The sequence below is a fragment of the Periplaneta americana genome, chromosome 9, assembly GCF_040183065.1.
Source record: "Periplaneta americana isolate PAMFEO1 chromosome 9, P.americana_PAMFEO1_priV1, whole genome shotgun sequence".
NCBI classification, from domain to species: Eukaryota; Metazoa; Arthropoda; class Insecta; order Blattodea; family Blattidae; genus Periplaneta; species Periplaneta americana.
Window position 1 is genome coordinate 167726921 of NC_091125.1, and position 12901 is coordinate 167739821.

At 37.8% G+C, this 12901-nt stretch overlaps 1 protein-coding gene across 2 annotated transcripts in view; it reads left to right on the forward strand.

Annotated features, from left to right (window-relative positions):
- Positions 1 to 324: 324 nt before the first annotated feature.
- Positions 325 to 12901, forward strand: part of LOC138706709 (PPP2R1A-PPP2R2A-interacting phosphatase regulator 1) — a 37351-nt gene continuing 24774 nt past the window's right edge. For both annotated transcript variants that reach the window (XM_069836309.1, XM_069836310.1), the window contains exons 1-2: positions 325 to 733; positions 7375 to 7456. In XM_069836309.1, coding sequence (XP_069692410.1) covers positions 630 to 733; positions 7375 to 7456 — 186 coding nt within the window. In that variant the 5' untranslated portion in view covers positions 325 to 629. The remainder of the gene's footprint in view (positions 734 to 7374; positions 7457 to 12901) is intronic.

A 12901-nucleotide genomic window follows, 5' to 3' on the forward strand; every position in this document is an offset into this window, starting at 1 on the left:
CGTCTTATACACGCAAAAAATACTGTAGTAGGGCCTACAATACATCAGTTTATGCCACCACAATTTGATAACATAGTACAAAGGTCAATATGACCTCTTACACTTCCATTTTATTGCAGTCCACGTTGCACTTGGATAGACTTACATAGCTCCGATATATTGAATGTCTCTACATTTATGATATATAAATTGGTGAATAAATTTAAGATTGTGTTTACAGCGCTTTCGTGGTTTCTACGTATACTAAGAATATTTTAGTAAACTGATATGGTAAAATCGATTTCTCCAAGTTTCGATACACTCTGGTTACTTTTACATAGTGTCTAACTTCACAACATTCGTAACAGTTTCCAGCGGTTCCCAGGGTTGGTCGGGTTGAGTTATGCACATAAAAGTGCTAAAAATTTAACAATAAATGTAAATAATCGATATATAATACATTAATTTATAATTATATATAGTTACATAATTTATTTGTAAATGTAGATTTTGTTCGTACTATTTTTTTTTAGAAAAAGTGATACCGTATTTAATCAAATGTTGGACAGAAGAATTTGTATGAACTTTGGTGTATGTGCTTTTGTCCGTACCATCAATATCAGTTTAAGTGAAAATATTCACTGATCATCATGGATGTTGATTCACCCGTGAGTTTGAAACGCTCTAGTAGTGCTCCAATGATAAACGAACTCAATACAACCATGACAACAGCATCCACATCATCATCAACAAGGTAATTTTTATTTGAAGTCGGTGTCACAGAGAGTTGTCATGATGATTGACATCTTCCGTACAAATTTGAGCTGTTAATTTTCTCCAGTGCTGTGTGCTTGATATGTTATATGTCTGAAGTACTCGTATGAGTTGGGATTTGGTTTAGATTTAGTAGCAATTTATAGGCTGTATATTGCCTCCCTCTATGAGTAATTTCCAGTTTGTGTAATCTACGGACTATAGGCCTGTATCTCATTAGTTTTAAATGTTATTTTAATCATTCATTCTTGTTACTCTTAAGGTAATGTTGTATGAAATAGGCTGATTCAATGAGCTCCAAAAGTGTCGCATTGGTCATGATAATACTATAGGCCTAGCTATGTTTCACGAAAGTACTATTTAGTATGTAAAATGAAATTAGATTTGGTTATACATTTAGGCTTAGAACATAACATTTTTGCACAAATTCAACTTTGTTGCAATAAGTAAAATAAATAGAATAGGCCTACCGGTACTAATTCCGTATTTTACAGTAGAAGAGTTTTATTTCTGTAACCAGACACTGTGTTTTTATAGATGTCTTTCTAAGATTTTGAATATTACCTGTAGGCCTACCTTAATATACGACTGAGTTTACACCGCCACTTCTATTTTCGGCCATGTTCAGTGTATTATTTTGGCATGCGTTTTATACCTTTTCTCTTAATGACTAGGCCTCATGAACATGTAATCAAAATATGTTAGTCATGTTTATAGGTTTTTATTGACCATGGCCATGGGTTTACATCAGATTATAGTTGTAGGCCTATATTGCACGCTGCCTTCAGGCAACATAATTATGTTGTCAAAATGATGTAGTAGTAAGAACAAATGACTGTAGTATCATTCGTTTATTACATTATTCTTGTGGTTCTTGTTTTTTTTTTTTTTTTTTTTTTTTTTTTTTGGCCTTTATCATATGTATAAATTAAGTTTTTGCCACAGTAAATGTCCCCTGTGTTTCTGTTGGCTACCACCACTACTTGTATCTGTGCACTCACGACGTTTTGCCAGATTAAACCTTACATACTCTGTTACATTAATAATCGGGGAAGTCTGCTCTTCTGTGACAAGCGAAAGAAATTCTGATTTTTTAAACTGCTCTTCAGTAGTTCGACCATGATGACAAGTAAAACTTTTGCTAGGCTGATGAGCCAGCTTAAAATTTTTATAGTCCTGTTAATAACTTTCGGTACTCACCCTCCTCACAGTAGCTGCTGGAAGTGCTGTCCATCTTATATGATATTGGTACATTGATAATTCACATCATTCACATGTATTGTTTTTCTACATACAACTGGATGGTCTTGTTCTTAAGTAAGTTTTATTCAAAATGAAATCCTGTACAGACTCTTTGTTTCATCAATATAAAATGTAGAAGTGAATCACTGTTTCCCTACCACAGGAAGCATTTGGGTGTTGAGGAAAGAGGAGGGGGGGGGGTTAGAGTGGGGAGTAGTGCCTTCTGTGAGGATGTTAAATGTTGTGTTTTATTTAACGATCCTTGCAACTGCAGAGGTTATATCAGCGTCGCTGGATGTGCTGGAATTTTGTCCCGCAGGAGCCAGTAAATCTACTGACATGAGCCTGTCGCATTTAAGCACACTTAAATGCCATTGACCTGGCCCGGGATCGAACCCGCAACCTTGGGCATAGAAGGACAGCGCTTCTGTGAGGAAATAAAAGAATCAGTTGTTAGATTAAAAATTTCATTACTGGATGTCACTTGCTTAAAAGCCTCATTTCTGTTCTCTCTTTCTTTAGTTTTCTTTCTCTCTTCTTTAGGCTATTCTTCTTCTTTCTCTGCAATTCTCTCATTTCTTCTCTTCCTCTCTCTCTCTCTCTCTCTCTCTCTGACTCGAACCATCAACCCTTCGATCCAAAGTCAGATGCTTTATCCACTACACCAGCCATTTTCAACTGGTGTGTCGCGAGAAAATGAAAATAATGAAGGTTATTGTAGCAAAAATTGGAAAAATAAAAGTCAGAGGAGTATTAAAGAAGTGAATCCACAAATGTCAACTTTCAGCGAATGCAGCACAAGTCAATATTTGCCAAAGTGTGTGTGTGAGAGCGACAGAGAAGACAATGACTGATTCTCAGCCAGGGCTTCAAGATCAGTAAAGTTAAATTATTATCATCATCGTCATCATCATTATCATCTTCATCATCATCATCATGACTCCAGCCCATCCCACTCTTCGTCACCAGAGAGCTCTTATGTTGAACATCTCCAGGCCTCACATTCCTCTCCATGGTCTTCTTCTTCTTCTTCTTCTTCTTCTTCTTCTTCTTCTTCTTCTTCTTCCTCTTCTATCCAGCAGTTAGTAATGGTTCGTTAACAGAAAACTACAATTCAAGCCTCACAGAGTTTGTGTGCACTCAATGTTGGTTGCTTGACAGTTGTCAGCCCACTTTGAGGTCTGTGGATATAAAGGGAGAAATTGAGTCGGGGTCTGGTAGAGTTCCTGGGTAGCTCAGTTGGTAGAGCCTTGGTGCATAAAACCACGTATTTACCAGTGTATATAGACCTTACTGAAGGCTACAATAATTAAAGAAAAATTGTCCCATTTTATTCACTTCTTGTAAAGAATTAACCACGTACCATTTACAGTACATGTTTATTTTCAATTGAGGAGCGTTTTTGCAAAAATCGATAGATGCAGAAATTTTCGAAAATGAGTTACATATGTATATCGTATGTTTTCTACCTCCGGAATCGATCTATGAAATCAGATTTACCAGAACTTGATTCATACTGTGTGTAGAGACTACCAAACCTTCCAGGTTTTTTCAAAACTCGATAGATCCTGTCACTTAGTGTAATTTCTGTAAAATCTTGATTTCTGCATCTATCGACTTTTGCAAAAACCCTCCTCAATTATGTTTCAAAGAATTAATTTAATTTAGCCTATCTTATTTCTTAATTTTGTACCGTAATTTACGAAAATCCGCAAAATTGTATATTTTGCATTAAACTTTAAGTGCCAACCTGTTTTATTTCAGAGTTTCTCTCTTCATTTTTATTTTCTCATTATACGAAGTAGCCTATAAGGGGAAAGGATTGCGATGCTGCAAAGTATCTGCTTTGAGATTTTCCGGTAATACACGATTTTATTATCTTGATACTGGAAAACTTGTTTTTTGGCATGGGTACCATCAGTCCTTTCATCTGTGTACAGCAATTTATCTTAAGAATTCTGTGTAAATGGGCTATTCATAAAGTTTCTTTAAAGAGTTTATGACAAAGCATTGTTATGGTCTGTGAAATAAGGCTGGTGACTTCTCGAGAGCTGGTCCTTGCACTTATGCTTACTTTGGTCCATTGTGTGCCCTACATACAAAGGGCAGTAAGAAAGTTTTTCAGTATCATTGTACTTTTCACAATAATTTCCACCACACTCAAATACACTTGTCCATTCATCTAAATCAGTGACTGAACCAACTCTGTCATTTCTCTTCTGGCAGTTTTGTACATTTTTCATCCCGTATTGCCAGGAACTTCTCATCCAGTCTAAAAGTGTACCCTTGTACTTCATCTTCGCCTCTGGGAAGAGTCCAAGGTCAGTGCTGTATGGAGGATGATTAAGCACAATCAGCCCTGGTTTTGCAAAAAATTGATGTGAGATTAACTCTGTGAACAGGTGCATTATGGTGCAGTAGCCAATGTTGAGCCATGATCTTCGGCAAAGGTTCTTGAGCCCCTGAATGAGTTGAGGCAAGCACACCTTACTGTACTACTTACTGTTAGTGACTGGTAAATCCGACCCTAGAACTTGGAGAAGTTAGGGGTGAAAATTGCTCCCCACCCATCACACGCTTCAGTAGCGAGAGTTTGTCAGTCAGTATATGGTTGTCAGGTGGTCAGGTCCTCAGTCTTGCCTGCCTGCGTGTTGTACGTATTGAAAACATTTGGTATGGTGATCTTTCGCTTTCGCGTTCTGTAATATATTATTGGCGCTTTAGTTTTTGTTATAACAATTTAGTTTAGTTAATGTGTTCTTCTTTATAATTGTTTCAAGTTTTTAGTTATAATAAATGTCGCCTTGGACTTACTCATTTGGTGTTAACATCCGACTCCCTCTGCCTAGTTTGAAAGCGGGAACCTGATTTCAATGCCAAGCCTGATTTGATAATTACTGATGATGACGCGTAATGAACTTCTTCGTTACTTTAGCCCTTTGTCCATTTCTTAATGATTTGAGGGAGTCTCGCTATCCTTCGGCAGGTCTTCTACACAACTTCTTTCTTTGTCTTGTTTTATCTCCGCCTTAACCGACTCAACAAGCCAACGAGATGTAGGGGATGGCATATCTCTCACAATACAGGACCATCGTGGAGACGTTACAGGACAAGTGCAAGACCTACCGAGTCCTGTGGCATAGAGATAAATTTCACCCCACGTCAGGAATGGAACCTCGGACTGCCTAGTTGGGAAGCACACATTGTCGTAACTGCAGACCCTACACTTCTTTCTTGTGAAAATTTATTGCTAGCTACTTTCACAACGCGACTTCTTAAAAGTATTATTTATATGCTGGCTGGCACTTCCTTTTAATTTGCAGTTAGCTTATCGAAACAATTTTGAAATTACTGAAGAGTGTGAGTAACTCGCAATTTATTAAAGGAGTATGTTAATTCATTTACAGCTGTTGAAAGGATTGCAACTGGATTGGCATAAAGTTTTCCCGTTACTAATTAAACTACATAATAGCGAACTAGTATTTACTATTTAGATGTAGTTATAGTCATTTTCAGAATACTCTCAGATCGCTTTAATGTGTATTTGCTAATTGATATTTTACATTTAGGACACTGCAGTCCTAAGATTCCAATAATGTTTTAATTACCACCTGTCACAAATGTTTGATGAAATAGTTAATTTCGGCGAAGTAATGTACGTAGTAATTTACCAGGGTCTTAGAAATCTTTTGAAACTTATTTTCCTTCTGATCTTGTTGTCAGAAATATGCAATGTGAATTCGTCCCTTTCTTGCAATATGTCATTTTGGATAATGTTTGAATTTCGGCATTTCTCGTGTGATTTATCTAAGTGTATCCAACCGTTCATATAGCGCCCTTTTTTGTAACAGAAAATAAGCAAGTAATATGTAATAGTAAACAAAATATTTGAACAGGTTAATGTGCTCAGTTAATGGGATGGCTGTTATCAAATACAGCTAAAACGGTTTCTGAGGCTAACAATTGAAGCAACACCATTAGGATTCACCGGTGAGTAAAATGTTTTCTTTATCAGCAGTAGCAGTAGCAGGGCAGTCTCTTCTCTACCCTCTACCTCTGTTTGTCACGTGTTTGTTGACAGTGTGCGGACTGTTAGAAGTGGAGTGGGTGAAATTTGTTACTGGGCCGGATTTACCAGTCACTAACAATAACATGGTGTTTCGAATACAATTTGCTCCGTGAAGTGAAGAACCTGGACTTCCTCATAGCCACTGCTGCACTCTCATCTTCCAATACCCACACTCGGTTTTGGGCCATGGTTGGAACGTCATAATAATAAAATCCATGTTTTGTCACCTGTGATGATGCTTTTATGTTCTGTAACATCACATTTTAAAATATCTTCAGCATTTTCCGGCGCCATTTTACATGACGTGTCATTTGCTCTTCAGAAAGAGAATGTAGCACCTTTTCCTACATTGAAACAATAATACAGGGTCATCTGAACTGCTGATGTAGAGTCTTCTCTATCTGCCGGTATATCAGTCACCTTAGAACTCTCTTTCTTACACTCCCTATGCCAATGAAATATTGTTGTCCGAAGTGGACAGTCTTCACCCAGCACAGGAGTCATTTCTTTCATGTACTGATTAAGTGTAAGTCATTGAACGAAATTGTAGTGGATAATTGCCCAATTCAGTTTTCGATCATTCCAACATTTTAAAATGCTTCACTTTCACTTTTTAGCATGGAATGCAAGCAGAGGTATGTCGTAATGCATCCCAGACCGGTTATTAACCCCCCCTTTTTTTATTGGGTTATTTTACGACGCTGTATCAACATCTCAGGTTATTTAGCGTCTGAGTGAAATGAAGGTGATAATGCCGGTGAAATGAGTCCGGGGTCCAGCACCGAAAGTTACCCAGCATTTGCTCGTATTGGGTTGAGGGAAAACCCCGGAAAAAACCTCAACCAGGTAACTTGCCCTGACCAGGATTCGAACCCAGGCTACCTGGTTTCGTGGCCAGACGTGCTGACTGTTGCTCCACAGGTGTGGACAACCCCCTTTTCCACTTTTCCATCCCTTTTGGTGCCAGCCGTGTCTGGCCAACCATTTCCCTATATTGTAAGTCTTTCCTAGTGCCCTTTGTATGCTAAATCCAATAAGTGGCATTCGTGAATGTGATGCTGACAGGTGAGTCATCCTACCTCAGTCTTGATAGAGCCAGGCCCCTGAGCCCAAGCCCTTCCTATATCAGTATCGGAAACTTGTACTACCCTTAAGACTTCACGTCAGCCAATTTTTACTATTGCAAATGATAGGGGAAGGTGGAGAGTGTTAGTGGAATGAGAGAGAGGAAAGAGTGTGTTGTGTCAGTGGTGCACATGTTCATCTACGTAAATTTTGAAAGTTAACATTTGATATTTGTGTCTTTGCAGAGATACTTCATCATTCAGCATTTTTGCAAGCCAACCCAGAACTCGGAGGTTCAGTGCAAGTTTCAGTCCAGGTCATAGTGGGGTAAGTGTTTAAGTAAATATAATATATATAATATAATATTCATTTATTTACAGTGTTCTGCCCAAGGGCAGGCCTTTCACTACTAACGCAGCATTCTCTGATCTTTCCTACTTTCAGCCTTCCGCATATTATTTATATATCTTAATGTCGTCTATCATCTGACAATGGGCTCTTAAGTGTTGTCGAAAAAATTCACCATTAAAATGGGACACACTCACGGACAGGAGAACGCGAATTCGATTATGCGCACTGTTCAAAACATACAGAGGTGAGCCTGCCTGGAGAGAAATAAAAATAGGTTGCAGCCGCCAAATTGCTCTTCAAGGAGCGACCACTCATATAAATTGAGGGAAAGAAGGCAGAGGACGGACACTGGAAAGTTTTCTTTTCTCAATCGTACTATCAGGGACTGGAATGCTTTACCTGCAGACTTACTAAAGGCTTTACCAACAACCAAAAATGTATTTAAAAATAGGCTTAAGGACCTTACTAATAGACGATAATTATACACAGTATTTAAAGGGTGTAAATGATATGTTGTTATTGAAGTGTTGTATCAGTGAAGAATTATGTTGTGTCAGTGAAGTGTGTTGTATCAGTGAAGAAGTATGTCGTGTCAGTGAAGTGTGCTGTGTAAGTGAAACGTGTTCCTGTCAGTGAAGCTTTATAGTTTATAGTGGCAGTGCATAGTATTTGAAGAGTGAAATGGTTTTGAAGTGTTGGTGAAATCAGGATAGAATCAGTGAAATGTGTCGTAGTTCCAGTGCAGTGAGTGAGTTGACAGCGAAATGAGTGTAATTTGAAAGGTACTTGTGCAGATATGAACATATCATACTCGTGGGTTTTAGTTCGATCTTAGTTTTAAGATACAAATTAGATTTATTTCAAATGTTATTTTAAGTGATCGTTTCATTTAATTTAGTATATTCCCTGTTGTTGTTGTTATTATTATTATTATTATTAATTATTGTTAGTATTAATTATTAGTATTATTATTAATTGTATTTTTAATTAATAAGTTTATTATTGTCATTATTGAGTATAATTAGTTACCACTGCCACCAGGTATATACCCACTGCAGTGTGAATAAATACATACATACATACATACATACATACATACATACATACATACATACATACATCTTCTGCTCCAAACTCTTCTTCCGTTCACCATTCCTTCTAGTGTATCCTTCAGTAGGCAGTTTCTTCTCAGCCAGTGACCCAACCAGTTCCTTTCCTGATCAGTTTCAGCATTATTCTTTCTTCATCCACTCTTTCCAACACAGCTTTGTTTCTTATCTGTCTATCCATTTCACACGCTCCATTTTTCTCCATATCCACATTTCAAATGCTTCTAGTTGTTCCTCTTCACTTCATCGTAATGTCCATGTTTCTGCCCCATACAATGTCACACTCCACACAAAGCACTTCACTAGTCTCTTCCATAGTTCTTTTTCCAGAGGTCCGCACAAGATGCTTTTTTTTTTTTTTTTCTATAAAAAGCTTCCTTGGCCATTGCTATCCTCCTTTTGACTTCCTGGCAGCAGCTCATGTTACTGCTTATAGTACACCCCAAGTATTTGAAGCTGTCCACTTGCTCTACTGCCTCATTTAGAATTCGCAAGTTTACCTTCTTTATTTTTCTTCCTGTCACAGTGGTCTTTGTCTTGTCTGCATTTATCTTCATTCCATACTGCTCACAGCTGTCATTTAGCATATTCCTTAGTATCATCTCCTCTTCTGCTAACGACGCCATGCACTTTATTCTTCTTCCTTCTACTATCACTCCTCCCATGTTCTGAAAACAGTTCTTTACTAAATCCTTCAAGTAGACGTTGAACAGGGTAGGTGATAAAGGGCATCCTTGATGTACCCTTCTCCCTATTTCACTTCCTTCTGACATTTCTTCTCCTATCCTGACTATGACTCGTTTCATATAAAGATTACTGGACAGCTTCCTCTCTTTCAATTCTACACCAATTTTCTTTAGGATCCCCATCAGTTTATTCCAATCTACTCTGTCAAACGCCTTTTCTAAGTCCACAAATATTGTCTGATTGTTCGTAGCAGTCCAATTGCATCTCTCGTACCTCTTCCCTTCCTGAAGCAAAACTGCTCTTCTTCCAACTGTCCTTCCATCTTAGAATATAAACGTCGATTCAGTATTCTCAAATATAAAATAATATAATAAATATAATGTAACATAACATTATGTAATGGCCACACCTGTGGAGTAATGGTTAGCGCGTCTGACCTCAAAACCAGGTGGTCCGGGTTCCGCAAAACCAGGTGGTCCAGGTTCGAATCCCAGTCGCGGCAAGTTATCTGGTTGAAGTTTTTTCCGGGGTTTTCCCTCAACCCAATTTGAGCAAATGCTGGATAACTATCAGTGCTAGACCCTGGACTCATTTGACCAGCATTATCACCTTCATTTCATTCAGGCACTAAATAATCTGAGATGTTGATACAGCATCGTAAGGGAGGAAATTAAACGCAGAATAAATATGGGAAATGCCTGTTATAATTCGGTTGAGAAGCTTCTATCATCCAGTCTGCTGTCAAAAAATCTGAAAGTTAGAATTTATAAAACAGTTATATTACCGGTTGTTCTGTATGGTTGTGAAACTTGGACTCTCACTTTGAGAGAGGAACAGAGATTAAAGGTGTTTGAGAATAAGGTGCTTAGGAAAATATTTGGGGCTAAGAGGGATGAAGTTACAGGAGAATGGAGAAAGTTACACAACGCAGAACTGCACGCATTGTATTCTTCACCTGACATAATTAGGAACATTAAATCCAGACGTTTGAGATGGGCAGGGCATGTAGCACGTATGGGCGAATCCAGAAATGCATATAGAGTGTTAGTTAGGAGGCCGGAGGGAAAAAGACCTTTAGGAAGGCCGAGACATAGATGGGAAGATAATATTAAAATGGATTTGAGGGAGGTGGGATATGGATTAATCTTGCTCAGGATAGGAACCAATGGCGGGCTTATGTGAGGGCGGCAATGAACCTCCGGGTTCCGTAAAAGCCAGTAAGTATTATACTGTAATCACATAACATAATGTAACCTTTAACATAATATAATATAATAAAAAAAAAGAGGTAAAGGTATCCCCGTAACATGCCATGAAGGCACTTGGGGGGCATGGAGGTAGAGCCCCATGCTTTCCATGACCTCTGCACTAGAATGAGGTGGTGTGGTCGGCACCACACTCTGGCCGCCCCCGGGAAAGACCCGGTACTCAATTTTATAGGAGGCTGAGTGAACCTCGGGGCCGTTCTGAAAGTTTGGCAACGAGAAAAAATCATGTCACCACCTGGGATCGAACCCCGGACTTTCCAGTCTGTGGCCAGCTACATGTAAAAATTGTAATATATTCTGCATGATAAAATTTTCATGGTTGTCAAAATTTGCCATCACTAACAATAGACTATAATATGCGGGGTTCACAATCAGAGTGGTCCAAGTCCGTTTGGAATAGTCTTGAGAAATCGAGTCTTAAAGTTCCTGGCTCATAATTAATTTCTGGAAAGTTAAATTAATTTCAGAGTAGACTTAATAATTAGGGTATTTCCTAACTTAAATTGTGTTATACATATGAAATGACTAGTTATTAACCCTGGTGAACAATTTTATTTCTTAAAAAAAAAAGGTGAACTTGGTTCACTCTGGTTTTATTATTCTTATATCATCATCATCATCATCATCATCATCATCATCATCCTAATAAGTATTAGGCCAAGTGACCTGTTACGGTCTCAAACTAGAATTTTCAGTTCATCTCTTCTTTGGACGGCCTAGAGATCTTTTGCCATACGGATGGTAATGAAACAGTGCTTTTGGAATTCTGCATCGATTCATTCGTTCGAGATGACCCTTCCACTAAAGTTGATATTTGCTGATGAACTGTATAATGGGTTCTATTTGAAGTTCTTGCATTATGTCCTCATTTCTTTATGATCCCAGCAAGTATATCCGGCTGTTACTCTCATGAACCTCATCTCACTTGCTGTTATTCTACTGACATCTTTATTCTTCACAGTCCACGCTTCACTACCATAGCTTAATACTGGCTGTGCTAAGGTTTTATACAAGCCTAAATTATTCTTAAATATATATGAAAATGTCGGCAATTGCTCATATTAAAATATTAAGAAGACTAAAATACTTTTGGCACTAGTCTGTAAATTGTGTACACCTGTTCAAAGCTTAGATAGACATAAAGCATCACACCATTTTAGTGGAAAAGAAACAAATACAGATAAATTGCCAGTGAGCCTTCTTCAGCCACTATTAAGCACATCTTTCATTGGTTAATTCTTTGTAGTTTTCAAAGAAAAAAGAAATTGAGAAGATGACTTTGAGTTTGAAATGGGTTCCTTCATATAGGTCTAGATATAATTTTAATGCAAGAAGTATGTTGCCTTACTGAATTCAAATACTTCAAATGAAGTTCCAGATTTCTCCTAGTAATCATTGTGGCAAATCGTGCTGTTTTTTAATATTCTGTTATTTGCAATATGTATATTTTGGGAAGCAGCAAGGAAAAGTCCACCACTGTGAAGTAATGATTAGCATTCCTGACCTGACCTGAAATGAGTTGAAACGGGTTCAAATTCTGGTTGGGACAAGCTACTTGGTTGAGATTTTTTCTGGGGCCTTCCCTCAATCCAATAAGAGCAAATGCTGGGTAACTTTCGGCGTTGGACCCTGGACTCATTTCGCTGGCATTATCACCTTCATCTCACTCAGACACTAGATAACTATAGCAGTTGAAAAAGTGTCATAAAATAACCAGTTAAAAAAAAAAAACAAAGAAAATGGCGGAAATCATCATTACTATATTTGTCCTTTTATTGACAAGTTTTATATTATAGGAAAGCAGATATAAATTGGACAAAGGAAGGTGTTACAATTCTCTTTGGATGTATGAAAGACAAGTGCTTTGCCTGGCATTTCATGATACTTTAAAAAATTAATTCATGCATAGATATTTTAAGACCTGAACTTTTTTTCTTAAGTTGTCAATTGGAGGTATAAATTATATATAGAGTGGATGTAAGATCCAATATTTTAGGAGGTGTTAGTATGATCAAAACAAGAAAATAATGTCTAATAAATATGGGTCCTACAACACATACTTTCTGAGATCTGAACACTTGTTCATAGGAGGTGCTCAATGTTACATCCATTCATAGCAATGCATTCCTCTGCCCCTCGGCGTAAGGAATCACGCACTCTTTGAAATTTGTTTCAATACGTTAATAAGTCCTGATAATGATCCCCAGTTAATCTCTGTGGTAGCACGTATGGCCCTATTAATCTATCGCCAAGAACACCTGCCCATACGCTGATTGAGAATCTGTGCTGATGCCTTGTTTCTTCAACTGCATGGGGATTTTCATCAGCCTACACATGCTGATTACGAAAATTCACAT